The sequence below is a fragment of the Neofelis nebulosa genome, chromosome X, assembly GCF_028018385.1.
Source record: "Neofelis nebulosa isolate mNeoNeb1 chromosome X, mNeoNeb1.pri, whole genome shotgun sequence".
NCBI lineage: Eukaryota > Metazoa > Chordata > Mammalia > Carnivora > Felidae > Neofelis > Neofelis nebulosa.
The window spans coordinates 89,763,765-89,781,082 of record NC_080800.1 but is presented as its reverse complement, the minus strand read 5'-3'; the positions used below and the strand labels follow the sequence as shown (position 1 = coordinate 89,781,082).

Below are 17,318 nucleotides of genomic sequence, written 5' to 3'. Positions count from 1 at the left end.
AGAGAGAGAGAAGATAGGGGAAGGGCAGAGAGAGAGGGAGACACAGAATTCGAAGGAGACTCCAGGCTCTGAGCTGTCAGCATAAAGCCTGACGCGGGGCTCGAACCCACGAACCGCGAGACAGTTGGACGCTTAACTGACTGAGCCACCCAGGTGCCCCAGATTAGCTACATTTCAATGTTTGCACCCACTTGTAGTTTCACTTGGGCTTAGTTTTTGGGAGATTCTCTCTTCCTGCTATTACCCCAGATCAGACCCTCACTCCTTTTCACCTAGAATTACTACACTGACCTAACTAGTTTCGTGGCAAGTCTATCTATTCCTTCCATCAGTTTACTCCATCTTGTATATAAACCCGCCAGACTGACTTTACTAAGATACTGCCTTGTTGATGCTATTCTTATTTAAATCAAAATGTCATCTTGGTATTCAAGTCCCTGGATGGAGAGATCTCTCTACCTATCTTACCTCATTTCTCCAGCAGGGATCCTCCATTCAATTCACTTCTGTATTCTCCAGTATGTCAAGCTCACCCCTTCAGGTGGTTCTTCACCCTGGCTGCACTTAAGAATCACATGGGAAGGGGGTGCTTGGGTGGCTCAGTCGGTTAAGAATCTGACTCTTGATTTCGGCTCAGGTCATGATCTCATGGTCTGTGAGTTCCAGCTCCACACAGAGCCTGCTGGGATTCTCTGTCTCCCTCTCTGTCTGCTCCTCTCCCACTTACATGCTCTCTTTCAAAAATAAACATTTTTTTAAAATAATCATATGGGAAGATTAACAATATCAACAACAAAACCCCAAACAAACAGAAAGCACCTCTTTTTCGGACTAAACCAAAAATGAATTCACATAAGAGAGGACAATCTTCATAGGTTACCAAGGAAGGAGGCTCCTGGTTAAACGTTGGCTCCCATAACCCACTCTTATTTGTCTGAGATTGGTATTTCTTTTGCTTTGGCAGACTATTTCCTTTGACACTTGAAACCCTGAGAGATTCCCGAGAGAATGAGACCTACAAGCAGGATGTTTCTTGGGAGACATTCCTGAAGGGTGGCAAGGATCAGAAACAGGCTCCAGTGGTGGGGCCACTCAACATCAACTCAACTCAACCTAATTTGTATTTTTGCTTTGGAGTGGTAAGGAATCAATCAAACAACAAAGGTCAAGAGACTCCTGTGTCTTGTATCTCTCCAGAGAGACTTCTGCAGCAGAAATCTGAAAACGATTTCTTTCAAAGTCAGGTATTTCTTCATGTGCCCAGCTCTTTGCCAGCCCATGGTATTACAGGAGGCTCAGAATCAGATATACATATACACCTATATTTAGTACAGATGTGTCCAAGTATACTTTCTTCTTTATGGCCAACAGTCCTACCTTAGCTGTGACTTCAACGTTCCTTGGGATCGGGCACTCTAACGCCCACATTCTGTGTGGGATGGTGAATGGCACATATCAACCCAGGGCAGTAGTAACGTAGCTCCCCAAGAAGGGGTAGGGGACAGGGCCAGAGAGGGAAGTCAGGAAGTCTTTCTGCCCAGTGACTGTTGGAAGCAAGAACAACTTAAGGGAGTTAAGATCTGTCCAGTTGGATCCCCAGCCTTCCTCTGGGAAGGAATTCTAATCCAGATCTGCCTTTCATTAGCCATCAGGATTCCTGAAGGTGAGAGAATTAACCTCTCACAGGGAGTCTGAGTGAAGGAAAGGAGTCTTCTGTTTCATTTCAGCAGGAGCCTCTGCTTGGTCTGCAAGAGGTCCCTTGGGTGCTCTTTGCTTCTGGATTCTTCCCTTGTGCTTATGATGGAAATAAGAGCTCCCTCGATCCTATCTCCCAGGGTTGTGGGAGGTCTCAGTTGGCATTTGGTTTTGCTCAGAGAAGAAAAACTCCAAACTGGCCTGGAGCTATGGGGATTCAGCATCATGTCTCCAGGAAGAAGGCTGTGACTTTATCTTCTTAAAACTTTGTAACTTTCTCTCTTTAAAGTTTTTACTTTTTTAAAAAAAATTTTTTTAATGTTTATTTATTTTTGAGAGAGATAGAGTGCCGGGGGGGGGGAGGGGCAGAGAGAGAGGGAGACACAGAATTCGAAGCAGGCTCCAGGCTCTGAGCTGTCAGCACAGAGCCCGACGCGGGACTCGAACTCACAAACTGTGAGATCATGACCTGAGCCGAAGTCAGATGCTTAACCAACTGAGCCACCCAGGCGCCCCTCTCTTTAAAGTTTTTTAAATTTAATTTAATTTAATTTTAATTTAATTTATTTTTTAATATAATTTATTGTCAAATTGGCTTCCATACAACACCCAGTGCTCATCCCAACAGGTGTCCTCCTCAATGCCCATCACCCACTTTCCCCTCTCCCCCAGCCCCCATCAACCCTCAGTTTGTTCTCTGTATATAAGAGTCTCTTATGGTTTGCCTCCCTCCCTCTCTGTAACTTTTTTTTTTTAAGTTTTTAAACATGGATTGGGCACTGGACTCTTCTTGGATAGTAGACATTTCTGTGGCAAGGCCCTCTTAAGTTCCAATGAAATTTCTTCTGTCTTAAAGCACAGCACTTAATCCGCCATACTTTTGAGCCCTGTCCTGTTTAGTATTGCTAGGTGGCTACAGGGCAGGCAGGAGGAAGGTCTTGCGCCATGAGTGCACAATATCAGCATATGGGGATGAACTAGAAGCTGAACTGTGAGCTGAAGACTAAGTGTATAGGAATTTGGAAAAGGGAGAGATCCTTGCAGGCCTCAGTTGTCTGGGAAGGCTTCTTTGGAACCTCCAGTCTGAGCCTGATGCTGAGGAGGCCAGAGTGACTCTCACCGGCTTCTAGCTAATAACAAAGAGGGCATATTCATCTGTAGCAGCATCCCTCCTGTGCCCATCAGCCTGCAACAACAAAGTGGGGTGAGAGCAACAGCGATCTCATAGCTTGACATTCTAGAGCAGAGATTTCTCAGAGATTCCAGGTGTGCCTGAGATAGCGATGCCCTCTGCCCTTCAGGTGGTTGCTTTCTTGTTCATTGATCCCGGGGCATCCTGTGTGTTACTGATGTGTGCTATGTGGTGAAAGCTCGTGGAAATACTCTTCTGGATATATCCCTCTTCCTGGAAGGCATTGGAAACACGTGGTCACAATTCTTTGCTTTCACGTATGCGGTCCCAGGCAGACTGAGCCACCCAGGTGCCCCAATGTTTATTTATTTTTGACAGAGAGAGAGAGACAGAGACAGAGACAGAGTGAGAGCGGGGGAGGGCCACAGAGAGACGGAGACACAGAATTTGAGGCAGGCTCAATCAAGGCTCTGAGCTGTCAGCACAGAGCCTGATGTAGGGCTTGAACTCATGAACCATGAGATCATGACCTGAGCCAAAGCTGGATAGTTAACTGAGCCGCCCAATATATACTAATATTGAATCATTATGCTGTAAACCTGAAACTAATATGTCAATTATGTTTCAATTTAAAAAAAAGAAAACATTTCATGAATGGATGACTGAAAAAGTCTAGACCTTGGAGAACGAGTAAAATTTGGATAATATGGAAGGGTTAAAAGTTTACAAGGAGGGGGCACCTGGATGGCTAGTCGGTTAATCATCCCACTTCAGCTCAGGTCATGAACTTGCAGTCCATGGGTTTGAGCCCCATGTCGGGCTCTGTGCTGACAGTTCAGAGCCTGGCGCCTGCTTCGGATTCTGTGTCTCCCTTTCTCTCTGCCCCTCCTCCAGTCATGCTCTGTCTCTCTGTCTCTGTCTCTGTCTCTCTCTCTCTCAAAAATAAATAAACATTAAAAAAAAAGTTTGCAGAGAAAAACAGAAAAAGTCCCACACGGTCATGTCGTGTGCCAGGCGCAATTTGGAAAATCAGCTGAGGGGCCCAGAACTGTGTCTTGAGGCAGTGGGAAATTAGCAAGCCCCATCATGCCTATTTAGCATAATGCTGGATGAATGAAGAGCCACTGAAGCATTATTGCCCCAAAACAAAGCCAAAATGAAAACAAACACATGGTAGTTGATAAAACTGGTCTTGATTTTTCTCCTAGCATCTAATTATAAGTCAAGCTGCTCCTACTCACTGGGGCCCGATTCCAGTGATTCCTAAATGTTCCAAGATCATCTTCCAGCTCAGAGGCCCGCCCTGAAATCCTTCATGACGGAGGGGTGAAGGGAGGTGAGTCCTGTCGTTTTGCTTGCCCATATGTTGTGGATATTGCTTCCCACTTGGATAAAGGGTTCAAGTAGTTATTTCCTACTCAAGACATCTTAAGTGTCGCACCCTCAGGGACATTTGCCGTGAGCTCTCTAAGGTTGAGTTGAATGCTCCTCTTATGGGTTCCACACACCACATGCTTATTGTTAATGAGGAAATAAGCCCAGCTGACATTATTGAGCATCTAATATGTTCATGGACTAGGCTAAGTGTTTTACATGCATTATCTTATTCAACCTTTGCCACAAAATCCTATAATAAGCACTTAAAAAAAATTTTTTTAATGTTTATTTTTGAGAGAGAGAGACAGACAGACAGAGTGCGAGTGGGGAAGGGGCAGAGAGAGGGAGGCACAGAATCTGAAGCAGGCTCCAGGCTCTGAGTTATCAACACAGAGCCTGACACAGGGCTCGAACTCACGAACCGTGAGGTCATGACCTGATCCGAAGTCGGACGCTTAGCCGACTGAGCCACCCAGGCGCCTCTATAGTAAGCACTTTTTAAAAGATATTTTTAAGTGTATTTATTTGTTTACTTATTTTGCGACAGTGTGAGAGCACGAGTGGGGGAGGAGCAGAGAGAAAGAGGAGAGAGAAAATCCCAAGCAGGCTCTGAGCTGTCAGCACAGAGCCAGGTTCGGGGCTCCATCTCACCAACAGTGAGATCATGACCTGAGCAGAAATCAAGATTCGGACGCTCAACCTACTTAGCCACCCAGGCACTCCTATAATAAGCACTTTTATTATTATTGCCATTTTACAGAAGAGGAAACTGAGGGACAGCTCAAGGTAACAGCTGGTAGGTGGCCAAGCCAGGACTAAAATGCCAATTTATCTGAGGCTGGAGTTCTTGCTCTTTTCTTTTCTTTTCTTTTTTAGTTTATTTATTTATTTTGAGAGAGAAAGAGAGGGAGAGAGAGAGAGAGAAAAAGGGTGAGTGGGGGAGGGGCAGAGAGAGAGAGAGAGAGAGAGAGAGAGAGAGAATCCTAAGTAGGCTCCGTGCTGTCAGTGCAGAGCCCAATGTGGGGCTTGAACTTACGAATGGTGAGATCATGACCTGAGCTAAAGGCAGACAACCAACTGGCCCACCCAGGTGCCCGGCCCCTGCTTTTTAAAGTTTATTTGTTGGATCTGCTGCTCTTAAGTACTGTGCTTTACTATTTGCCTCTAATAGGGTCTTTACCAACACCCTGCTGCAATGGTCTAGGTAAACCCTGAACCCTAGAAAGTTAGCTCTATCATGGGAGGAAGCAGATCTCCTGTAGATCCCCCCCTGCCTAACCATCTAAATAAAGCAGGTCCTGGCACAGAAACTGGCATTAAACGCTCCAGTTGAAAAACATTCTGAACAAAGAGAAAACAAAACCCTAGGCTTCCACCAGGTGGTGGCGTGGGAGTCCAAGAGAAACGTGCCCTCGGGACTCTTCCTTTCCCACTCCTTTCCCACAGAATATCCCAAGCATTCTCACTGTTTTCTTTCCCTTTCCAGAGAAAAGCGAGTTGGTGGGAGGAACAGTTTTGAGATAATGTTCAGGCATGTATTGACACACATCTGACAATTTAATTTATGACCTTATGCTTTGGCCCCAAAGGGAAGGTTGATTCTACTCCACCCTTTCAGATTTATGCACTTCTTTGAAAGACCTCAAAGTGGTTTGCAGACTCTTGTCACCAACGAAAAGTCAGAAATAAAATCTGAATTGCACAAATCATTGAAGAAGGCTGTGCTGTGGCGTAGAAAGTCTCCCTGGCTGGATTCAGATGACTCTGCCATGAACTAATGGGGGACTTCAGGCAAGTCCCTTCTCTCTGGACCTCCATATCCTCAGCTGAAAAATAAGGAGGTGAGATGAGGCTTCTAACACAGAAGTTTTCCACCCCTCCACCCCCCCCCCCCACCCTACCAGCGTCTGTACAAAGGACATTATACAGCAGCATTATAGCATGGCAGTAATAAAGATTAAGGACTCTGGTTCAAGTTTCAGCTTGGCCACCTACAAGCTCTGGGGTTTGGGGCAAGTTACTTAACCTCTCTGGGCCTCAGTTTCCTCATCTGTATAATGGGAATGGTCCTGTACGTCCCTCACAGGGTTCTTGCAAGGACTGAGTGAGGTATAAAGTCTTATCTCAGTGCTTGGCACACAGCTATTCACTGAATAGCTTTCAGTGAAAACTATTGTCACACAGAACCGAATCTCGCGTTTTAGCAACTCTATCTACACTTAGTTTGGATGTGCATTTAGTCATCAGCAAAATAGGGGGAAGGCTTTAAGTAATAAACCACAGTCAGGCTTGGCCCTTTCAGAAGTGTAAGGGCAAATGCGTTTCGTGAGTACAAAGCAAGGCTAAAAGTAACCACAATCAGTTGAAATCTTCATACATTGTTGGTAGGAGTATACAAGATACAAACACTTTGGGAAACAGTCTGGCTGTGTCTTCTAAAACTCTTTTTCCTATGACCCAGCATTTCTACCCCTAGGTATTTACCCAAGAAAAAGTAAAACATATGTCCACAAAAACACTTGTATGAAAACATTCTTAGCAGCTTTACTTTTTTTAAAAAAAGATTTTATTTTTAAGCAATCTCTACATCCAGCATGGGTGCTCAAATTCACAACCCTGAGATTGAGAGTCACATACACTATAAGCTGAGCCAGCCAGGCACCCCGCAGATTTACTTTTAATAGCAAAAACTGGACTTCCATCAGCAGGAGAAGGGAGAATGGATAAGCAAACTGAGCTATGATCACAACATGGAGTAACACTCGGCAATCAAAAGGAGTAAACCACTGGGGCGCTTGGGGGGCTCAGTTGGTTAAGCATCTGACTATTGATTTTTGGCTCAGTTCATGATGTCACAGTTCGTGAGATCGAGCCCCATCTTGGGCTCTGTGCTGATAGCACGGAGCCTGCTTGGGATTCTCTCCCTCTCCCTTTGCCCCTCTCCCCCTTGTGCTCTCTCGCCCTCAAAATAAAGAAATAAACAAATCAATGAAAGGGGCTAAATACTGTATATACAATGACAGGGATGATTCTCAAAAACATCAGGCTGAGTAAAAGAACTCTTATACAAAAGAATTCATACTATATGTTTCCATTTATATGAAGGTCTGTAACAGGCCAAACCAACCAATGATGGGCAAAAAATCAGAAGAGCGGTTGCCTCTGGGGGTGAAGGGAAGGGAAAATCTGAGAAGGGATAAGAGGAAGCCTTCTTGAGAGATGATAGTGTTTTATATTTTAGTAGGTGGTTAAGTTACACCGTTACATTTGTCAAAACTCAGCAAAGGTACAATGCTTGTGCATTTCATCTTATGTATATTTTACCTCAAAAGGAAAACAAGAATAAGCGCATATTGAATTCAAGTTAAGGATAGGCATGTGGAAAGTGCTTAGGAGTGGGGACGTGTACTGGTGTCTGCAGTTTCAAAAAGACAAAAAGACAGTGGACAGACGGAGAGATGGATAGCTGATGGATGAATAAAGGCTAGGATAGGAAAACATTAGTGGTGGAATCTAACCAGTAAGTAACAAGGTATCCACTGGAAAATTCTTCCAACTTTGCTGTGTGTTTCAAATTTCTCATAATGAAGTTTTTCTTTTTGGAAAAAAAAATGTAACCACAAGGTTTCGTATCCTGCATGGAGTGATTGTGGTTTTTTTTGTTTGTTTTTTTTTTGTTTTTTTGTTTTTTTTTTTTTACAAATGTAAGAAGGCTTCATTGGAGGAAGGCAGACCACAAACCTAGGCAAATATTTCCTGAGCACCTGTGATACACCAGGCACCGTGCCAGACTAGGCCAAGGCTACAAAGAGGAAGAACATAGCACTTGCCCTCGAAGGGTCTGTAGGGACCATCTGACAAACACACATGTCACTGTCATCCTACACTGTGGAGATGCTAAGGTGAGTGAAATTTCATCTAGTAGAAAAAGCATCTTAATTATTCTTACCACAAAAAAAGAAGTGATAAGAATGGAACGTGATTGACGTGTTAGGTAACACGACAGTGGCAATCATATTGCAATATATAAATATATCGAATCAACACACTATATACCCTGAACTTACATAAGGTTATATGTCAATTATAGCTCAATTAAAAAATAGTAACTAAAAAAGGAAAAGTGCCTGGCATTGAAGACATGTGGGTAGTATTGCTGCAATATGATTGGAAGGCATTTCCAAGCCAGAACCCACAGAGAGTCTCTCGAAGGCCACACTGAGGTGATAATTTGGCGATCCAGTGGGGCCCATTCAAGAATTTTAAGCCAACAAGTAACATCCTTGGAAAATTGCTGGGAGAAAGGGGGCAGCCACAATAGATATCTTTGCTTTAGGGGGGTTGGCAGGCAAGGGAGCTTTTCATGTACCTTCGATGAGCAGAGGGAACTGATGGAAGCTCTCATGGGGAGGAGGGAAGTTCAGAATGACCCAGGGCACAAAGGGATGAGATTCTGGTTTCACCTTCATGGAAACAGGCAGCTGTTTAGTCTATGCCCCTCTCTTCCTCCTTTGCTCCATGATGTTGTGGCTCTGTAAGGCTATAATGGTTATTTATAGCTCGCATCTATTCTTTTTTTTTAAGTTTTTATTTATTTAAGTAATCTCTACATATACAATGTGGGGATCCAACTCACAACCCTGAGACCAAGAGTTTCATGCTCCTGTTAGTGGGAATGCAAACTGGTGCAGCCGCTCTGGAAAACAGCATGGGGGTTCCTCAAAAAATTAAAAATAGAACTACCCTACAATCCAGCAATTGCACTACTAGAAATTTATCCAAAGGATTAAAAAATGCTGATTGGAAGGGGCACATGCACCCCAATGTTTATAGCAGTGCTATGAACAATAGCCAAATTATGGAAAGAGCACAAATGTCCACTGAGTGATGAATGGATAAAGAAGATGTGGTGTATATATACACAATGGAATATTACTCAGTGATGAAAAAGGATGAAATCTTGCCATGTGCAACAACGTGGACGGAACTGGAGGGTATTATGCTAAGGGAAAAAAGTCAGTCAGAGAAAGTCAGATATCATATGATTTCACTCATGTAGAATTTGAGAAACACAACAGATGAATATAGGGGAAAAGAAGGAAAAATAGGATAAAAACAGAGACGGAGGCAAACCATAAAAGACTCTTAAATACAGAGAACAAACTGAGGGTTGATGGGGGTGGGTTAAACGGGTGACTGGGCATGAAGGAGGGCATTTTTTGGGATGAGCACTGGGTGTTGTAAGAGATGAATCACTGGTTTCTATTCCTGAAGTCAAGACTACACTGTATGTGAACTAGAGATTTAAAACAAACAAAAAAAAGTGTTGTGCTTTTCTGATTGAGCCAGCCAGGCACCGCTGGCCAGCATCTATTCTGATTGTTAGTCTACTCTGAATGGTCAGTTCCCAAGACATAATGATGTTAAATATTTTTTAAAAAATTTTAATGTTTGTTTATTTTTGAGAGAGAGAGAAAGAAAGAGTGCGAGCGGGGCAGGGGCAGAGAGAGGAGACACAGATTCTGAAGCAGGGTCCAGGCTCTGAGCTGTCAGCACAGAGCCCCATGCGGGGCTAGAACCCATGAACGATGAGATCATGACCTGAGCTGAAGTTGGACACTTAACCGACTGAGCCACCCAGGCGCCCTGCTGTTAAATATTTTTAACATCACTCCTACCCACCTCATAGGGTTGCTGCAAGGTTAATTAATATAATGTATGTAATCTGCCCAGCACATGCTAAGTCTTCAATAAATGAGGTCAGGGAACCATATCTGATGCTCCAGTTTGTGGCTTGGATATAGGGTGACCTCAGCACAAGCCCACCAAGACCCCCAATAGTCTCTAAAGAAGGCACTTGAAGCCCCTGAGGCCCATTCCAACCCACACATATTGTGATCTTTATCAAACCCATCTCCACCCCACCCCCCACCCAAATACCATGCATATTCCTATGGAACAACTGAGAAGCCCCAGTTGGACCCAGTCAGTCTCTCATTTATTCTCCTCTGTCTTTTGAGAATGGATCTGCTGTGGCGGCTGGCAGGCCACACCCTCAAGATGGTGCCACCAGGAGCACGTAGGGCAGGTTGCCAAAAAGGTGAGCTCAGATCACCTGAGATCTTCCTTTTTTAAAAATTTTTTTTATTTATTTATGAGAGAGAGAGTGTGTGCGCGTACATGAGTTCGGAGCGAGGGGGAGAGAGAGAGGGAACAGAGGATCTGAAGCAGGCTCTGCAGCAGAGAGCCTGATGCGGGGCTCGAACCCATGAACTGTTGAGATCATGACCTGAGCTGAAATTGGACACTTAACTGACTGAGCCACCCAGGAGCCCCTGGGCTTTTCCTTTCTCAAACAAGGCTTTGGGCTCTAGTGATTAAAGTTTGGGTCCAGAGTCAGAATTCTCTCCAAGCCAGAATTCTGGTGAGACTTCAAGCCCACTGCTCATTTCACTCCAGATCTTGTGCCCCCTGCTTTTTTGCAGTTCACAAAGCGGCTGTAAGTGTTATGAAGCCACAGATAGTCCACCAATGTGACTCGTTCATCCGTGTGTCTCAGGCTCAGCACAATACCTTGCCCAGTGGAACATGTGATAAATACATGTGATAAATATTTCTTGAACGCATGAATGAATGAATGATTCTTTCTCAGTCTGTACTTCAGGCTTCACGAAGCCTTCTTTCTTCCCCTTCCTCAGGGCCCGTTATGGGTTTGCCAGCCTTCTGGACTCTAACAGGGCTTACCATCTGTGCCTGTCCTTTGGCAAAATTACTTCCCTCTGTCGACACACTCGATTGCCATCCAGGAAATAAGTGAGTTCTGGACGATAGATAAACAGATGATTATTTGACAGGTATGGGGTAGGTTTAGAAAGGGGGGGTGGAAGGGTGGGGAGGAATGAGATCTAATCTTCATCTGATGGATTTGCAGTTTCATTAAGTGTGGTGGGGAAATGGGGTTGGCATCTCAGCCATTCAGGGCTGGCCTGGAACTGGGATCCGAAGGGATGCACAGCAGCCCCTTGAGTGAAAAGAAAGCCAGATCCCCACACACACACCTGTTGTTTTTTTCTGAGGGTTGGGCCTTTTTAAATTTTATGAGTAGTCTCCATTCCTGTCTCCACCCCCTTCTACACATCTCCCATTCCCCATTGCCAGTCTTCTGTAAGTTAGTGATGTGCCTTCCCTCTAGCAATTATTTCATTTAACGGAATTAGAATTAGCTTTGTATGTATCCATTGAAACATTATTTTGAATAGCAAAAGCCTGGAGATAACCAGAGATCTAACAATAGGAGCTAATTTACATATATAATGGCAGATCTATGGTCTTAAATACTGTGCGGATAGTACCATGGTGTTATAAAAATAGTAATTGATATAGGAAAAATTCACAAGATGTTTTCCTTAAATGCTTATTTATTTTTGAGAGAGAGAGAGAGAGAGAGAGAGAGAGAGAGAGAGAATCCAAAGCAGGTTCCAGGTCCTCAGCTGTCAGTACGGAGCCCGATGTGGGGCTCGAACTCACCAATCTCGAGATCATGACCTGAGCTGAAGTCAGATGCTTAACCAACTGAGCCACCCAGGCACCCCACAAGATGTTAAGTGAACAGATAGGTTACCAAACAATGATGTGTGCACACACATGTGCATGCTATTGGTAATTTTTTTTCTGGGCGTTTTTCTATTTTCTAGATTTTCTGTATTGAATGCTGGAGTCCGAGTTAAGGTACCACGAGGAGGGCTGCATGGTAAAGACTCTGAGAGCGCCAACAAGGGTATCAGACAAGGCTTCCTTCAGTCAGTGGATTTTGAGGAAGGTGAAAGGCACAGAGCATTGGAGAGGAACTCAGGGAAAATGCGGTTTTTCAGATTCAAGAGGGACGAAATGACACCCATTGGTGGTGAGGACCTCAGGCCTACCAAAGATTGGACTTCATGAAAGAAGCAATGGGGAACATCATTGAGTTTCTGAACATAGGGCTGAATTGATGGAAGTGGTATTGAAGAATTACACACGGTCTCCGACTTAGGATGGCTTGACTTAAAATTCTTTGACATTACAATAGTGCAAAACTGATCCACATTCTTAGAAACTGTACTTCCAGTTTTGAATTTGGATCTTTTCCTGGGCTAGCTGTATGTGGTATACAATTCGCTCTCATGACGCTGGGTAGTGGCAGTGAGTTGCATCACTGGGGTAAATAACCAATATGCTCTGTGTAACAGCCATTCTGATTTCAGTACAGTATTCAGTAAGTTACATGAGACATCCAACACTTTATTATCAAATAGGCTTTGTGTTAGATGATTTTGCCCAACAGTAGGCTAATGTAAGAGTTCTGAGCACTTTGAAGGTAGGCTATAGGCTAAGCTGTGATGTAGGTTGGGTATTAAACGCATTTTTGATTTAAGATATTTTCAACTTGTCATGGGTGTATGGGGACATAACTCCATTGTAAGTCCAGGAAGACCTGTATTCCAGCCAGAGCCGGGTGGATTGGGTTATAGGCAGGGAGATCTGTCAGGAGACTCTGCCGTTTGCATATTTGACTTGAGGTAATGAGAGCTTGGGTTAAGCTTGTGGCAATAAAACCAGAAAGGAAGGGGCTGATGGATCTGAGAAAGGATCAGAGCCAGAGATTCAAATTTGGCTAACTATATGGCAGGTGGTCGGCGAAACCATGTAAGGAGACACTTTCCAAGGAAATGGATGTTAAGAGAGAAAAGCTGAGGCCTGAGTCTTCAGGGATTCCAATAGTTAATGAGAGGAGGAAAGAAGAGGAGCCAGCAAAGGAGACGGAGAATGATGGGTCAGAGAGATAAGAAGCGAAACTTGAGAATGCAATGCCATGAGAGCCAAGGGTAGGACACTTACAGGAAAGAGTGGGTGGTGGATGGTATCAAATTCATCCTCGAGGTCAAAGACTTAAACTGAGCAGAGATCCTTGAATTTGGTCAGGAGGTCGTTGGTGAACTTATGGAGAGTGGTTTGGCAAAATGTCCTGGATTTTAGAAGATTCCAGGGGAGAGGTGGAGAAATGGAAGCAGCTCATGGATACCATCCATGTGACAAGAGTAATGTGTTAGGACTGAGAAGAACAAGGTCAAACTTGCTCATTCCAGTCCTGCTTCTTAACTGAACTTGTTTCCTTTTCTGAAAATGGGAATAATCCTATTAGCTCATAAGGTTGTTGAAAGTACAATACAAATTTAACGATTATTTTTATGCTACAGTAAAGGGGCTTCTTCCTTACCTCCCCTCACCCCACCCCCCAACCCTAGAGATTTCTGGGCATGATGTAACAGATAAGAGGAGTCTGTTAGCTTAACAGTCCTGTCCCTAGGTTGATACTGTTTTGAGAATTTGCTAGGTATGTCCTCTGGCATTAGTCATGCCAAATCCCTTTGACAATTGTTCCCTCAGCCACTCTGAGGTGAGGACACTGAGGAAAGGTGGTTAGGAGGGAGTCAGTGGTCAGGGCCACATGGAATGTTTCTGAGTCCTGCAGAAGCTGGTAAGAACGGCTCTGTTTGAGACCCTGGATATAGTGCCCTGGGGTGCCAACCTCACCCCAACACACAGAAGACTGCAATCCCTGAGGGTGGCTGGGGCAGAGGCGCACGAAAACTCTCACTCTCTCTCTCTCTCTCTTTTAAACCTTCCTTTTTAAACCCGTGGCTCCTGCAGACTGAATGGTCCCTGGACCGAAAAGTCTTGAGTGGGCAGCTTGATTTTCAAGGTGTGCATAAGGGCATATCCTTTTTTTCATTCATTCTATTCTCACTGGACAACCAGATCTGATCAGCACTACCTCCTGTGTTTTTCTACTCACTGCTTACAAACTAATCCTTTGAGCATGCTTCTTTTATGAAGCCCAGACCTTTTGTAGTTTAACATACTGTGGTCTCATCATTCGTCTTAGTGCCTTGTTTTCCCCTAAAAGAAAATATCCTCTGGGGAAAATATGGCTGCCCCACAAGCCCACAGGGCCTAGACCTGTTACCAAGCCCTGGGGAGGCACGGGGCTGGGTGCTGACCTAACTGGATGTAGAGGCGGCAGGTGCACATATTTTCTAGAACTTGCACTTTTCAGATCCTGAGACGTCTAGAGAGTTTAGTCAATGGGCCTTCTTACGGTCTGTGTTCCTTTTAATGGAAGAGCTTGGTTTCATTTCTGGGAAGAGGGCTTGCCAGAGGGAAACAGGGTCATATCATGGATAGTATAGTCACATGCTAAGATGTATAGGCCTCTCTAAACACGTGATAGGAGGTCAGAGCAGGGGTACTTCCAAGGAGGCTCCTATATTGTCAGAAACCTTTCTGGAAGGCCAAGGGGTCGTCCTCTGCTTCAGTCACCAAATCCATCCTGAGCATCTTCAGAATAACACGCTCTCTCCTCCGGGCGCGGGGGACGGAATTAGGGCTGGAAAGATAGGCCAAGGTCCTGGTCTATGGGAGCAGACGCCATCAGATGCGCGGGAGCCATCTGGCCTGCCCCCGTTGCGGCAGAGCTGACGGAACCCTGGGGCATGGCTTGCCTTGGGGGGCCAGATGCTGTCTCTGGGCCAAAGCCGGGCCTGCAGGGCAGGTGGCCAGAACTTGGAAGGAATTCTCTTCCGCTGCCCAGGGTCCAGGCTTGGCCCCAGCAAGCCGCCCCGCCAGCCTCTGCCGCCTGGGGCCTCGCGCATTCCGCGCCCCGCCCCTCCGCGCCTCTCCGGGCCTCGCCCCCTCCCTTGTCCCCTTCTCCTCCCCCCACCAGCTGTCCCCTTTCCCCAGAGCGCCGAGACAGACGGAGCCTGGGAAGAGGCGGCCTCGGGCCGGAGGGGGCGTGGTGGGGAAGGGGAAGAGGGCGGGGGTGAGGGGATAAGGAGGCCCGCGCCGCCCGCGCCCCCAGCCACTGCCCGCCCGGGAGCCCGGGTGCTGCCGCCGCCTCCCGCTCGCTTCCCCTCGCCCAGGGGGGAAAGGTCAGCAGCGTCCTGGAGCCGCCGTGTCACTCCCCGACAGCCATGAACTGCAGCGAGAGCCAGCGGCTGCGCACCCTCCTCAGCCGCCTGCTGCTCGAGCTGCACCACCGGGGCAACGCCAGCGGCCTGGGCGCCGGCCCCGGCCCGAGCATGGGTATGGGGGTCGGGCCCGACCCGTTCGTGGGTCGCGAGGCGACCAGCGCCAAGGGCGACGACGCCTATCTCTACATCCTGCTCATCATGATCTTCTACGCCTGCCTGGCCGGGGGCCTCATCCTGGCCTACACCCGCTCCCGCAAGCTCGTCGAGGCCAAGGACGAGCCGGCCCAGGCCTGCGCGGCGCACGAGTGGGCCGCCGCCGACGCCGAGACTGCGGCCGGCTCTCCGGCCCAGGGCTGCCGCCAGCTTGCCCCCGGGGCGCCGCCCGCCCCGGCCCAGGGCGCCGAGGGGGTCTAGAACCGCGGCCCCGTTTGCTCTCGTGCGCGCGCCCTCCTGGTTTCCTGCGTCCCCGGGCGCGGCGCCCGCCTTCTCCTTTCCTCCCCTTCCAGGTGCCGCCTCACCTGAGGCCCAGACGGGGAGAGGCCCGCAGACCTCGTCTGACAGGCCCTGGAAGGAGCACCACCCTACCCACCCCCCAGACCGCTTTTTCCCTCTTAACCCTCCCACCCGGCCACCCCATGCCTACACCCCTACCCCGCACACCCAACTGCACTAAACTGCCTCTGCTCTCTTGTCTTCAGACAGCCCTGACACCATGCTCCAGCCCCCTGGGAACTGAATCCAACACGTCCAGCACTTGGCATTGAAGTGAAGCAATGAAGTCTATCAGAACTCTGGGCCGTCTAAGCTTCTCCAGCGGCTGCCAGGGACTGCTCACTTCACGGAGCCAGCGGGCTTGCCCTCGCTGCCAGGCGGGCCGCGGCAGTTCCAGCTTCCTGTTGCCTTAGGGACCGAGACAAAGAAAAATGAAGAGACCCCAGACATCTTTCCCCTCCCTCCTTCTTGCAGCAGGGAGCTAGCAGGACACTAGGACCAGTCTGTGGGCTAGAATGGACTTCATGGGGACTGAAGGGGGAGGGAAGCTGCAAGGGGAGGGGAAGATCTATGACCCTAACTGTATGCCTTTCTTGCATCCCGCTGTCATCCCAAAAGTAACTGGCCTGATTTTTAGCAGCGTGGCCATCTTCTGGTGTGGGTAACCGTCCCTGGGTGTGTCACCTCCATACCTCCAAATGCCTCCCCTGTATCGATTCAGTTGCCATTGCAGCTGTGTGCTTCATGTATGGAACAGGAGGCTCAGACATTTCCCTCCCCTGTAACCTGGGGAATATCAGAGGCAGGTAATAAAGGTTGTTTAAGCAATAGCCTAAGACTCTTCTCTCAAAGATCCCAGCCTTGAGACCCAGTACTATACAGAAAAGGAATCTTTTTGCTTTTGAAAATGATGTTTAGATTTGAGGGTTGGATTGTTGCAATATTTAGATCTATATATTCAATTCCAATACCACAGATATGATTGTGGGTGAAGAAAAGGTTGATATGGTTAAATGGGTTTTATTTTTTTTCAGCTGTTTCAAAAGTTGTAACTGCTTTCTTTTCTTCTTTTTTTTCCCCCTTTAATTCTGAACCACTTTGAAATACCACGGTGCTAAGTAAGGGTTTCCCACTTAAGTAGTTTTTCAGGATACACTTAAAAAAGTCTTTTCATACCCATCCCTATTAACTATTATCAAAGGTAAGTTTTAGAAGCCACCTTTGTAAGTCTTTTAAAAAAAATTTTAATGTTTATTTATTTTTGAGACAGAGACAGAACATGAACAGGGGAGGGGCAGAGAGAGAGGGAGACAGAATCTGAAGCAGGTTCCAGGCTCCGAGCTGTCAGCACAGAGCCCGACGCAGGGCTTGAACTCACAGACTGTGAGATCATGACCTGAGCCGAAGTCGGGAACTTAACCGACTGAGCCACCCAGGTGCCCCTCCACCTTTGTAAGTCTTAATCATGTGGCTTATTAAAAGAGAAAAATCCATCAAATGCTGTACATCTCAAGTCAGAGGGACAATGCTTCAACTAAGCCATCTTAGCCAATGATGGGTAAAGCTACAGGTGCATGTTTATTGGTTTATTCTCCTTGTCTCAAGAAGTGATC

General features: G+C 46.6%; 1 protein-coding gene and 1 long non-coding RNA gene across 3 annotated transcripts; both read left to right on the top strand.

The window, feature by feature from the left end:
- LOC131502297 (uncharacterized) lies at nucleotides 1–16,535 on the top strand. Of its 2 annotated transcripts, XR_009257000.1 has the most exons (5): nucleotides 1–1,082; nucleotides 1,198–1,244; nucleotides 4,036–10,304; nucleotides 10,903–11,017; nucleotides 15,912–16,535. It is a non-coding gene; the product is annotated as an uncharacterized LOC131502297 (long non-coding RNA). The 2 variants fall into 2 exon arrangements; XR_009256999.1 differs by having other exon boundaries at nucleotides 1–1,244.
- KCNE5 (potassium voltage-gated channel subfamily E regulatory subunit 5) lies at nucleotides 13,157–16,535 on the top strand. The gene has a single exon (XM_058712992.1). It carries the CDS (start codon nucleotides 15,214–15,216, stop codon nucleotides 15,625–15,627), a length of 414 nt encoding a protein of 137 aa, XP_058568975.1. The 5' UTR covers nucleotides 13,157–15,213; the 3' UTR covers nucleotides 15,628–16,535.
- Nucleotides 16,536–17,318: the final 783 nt, after the last annotated feature.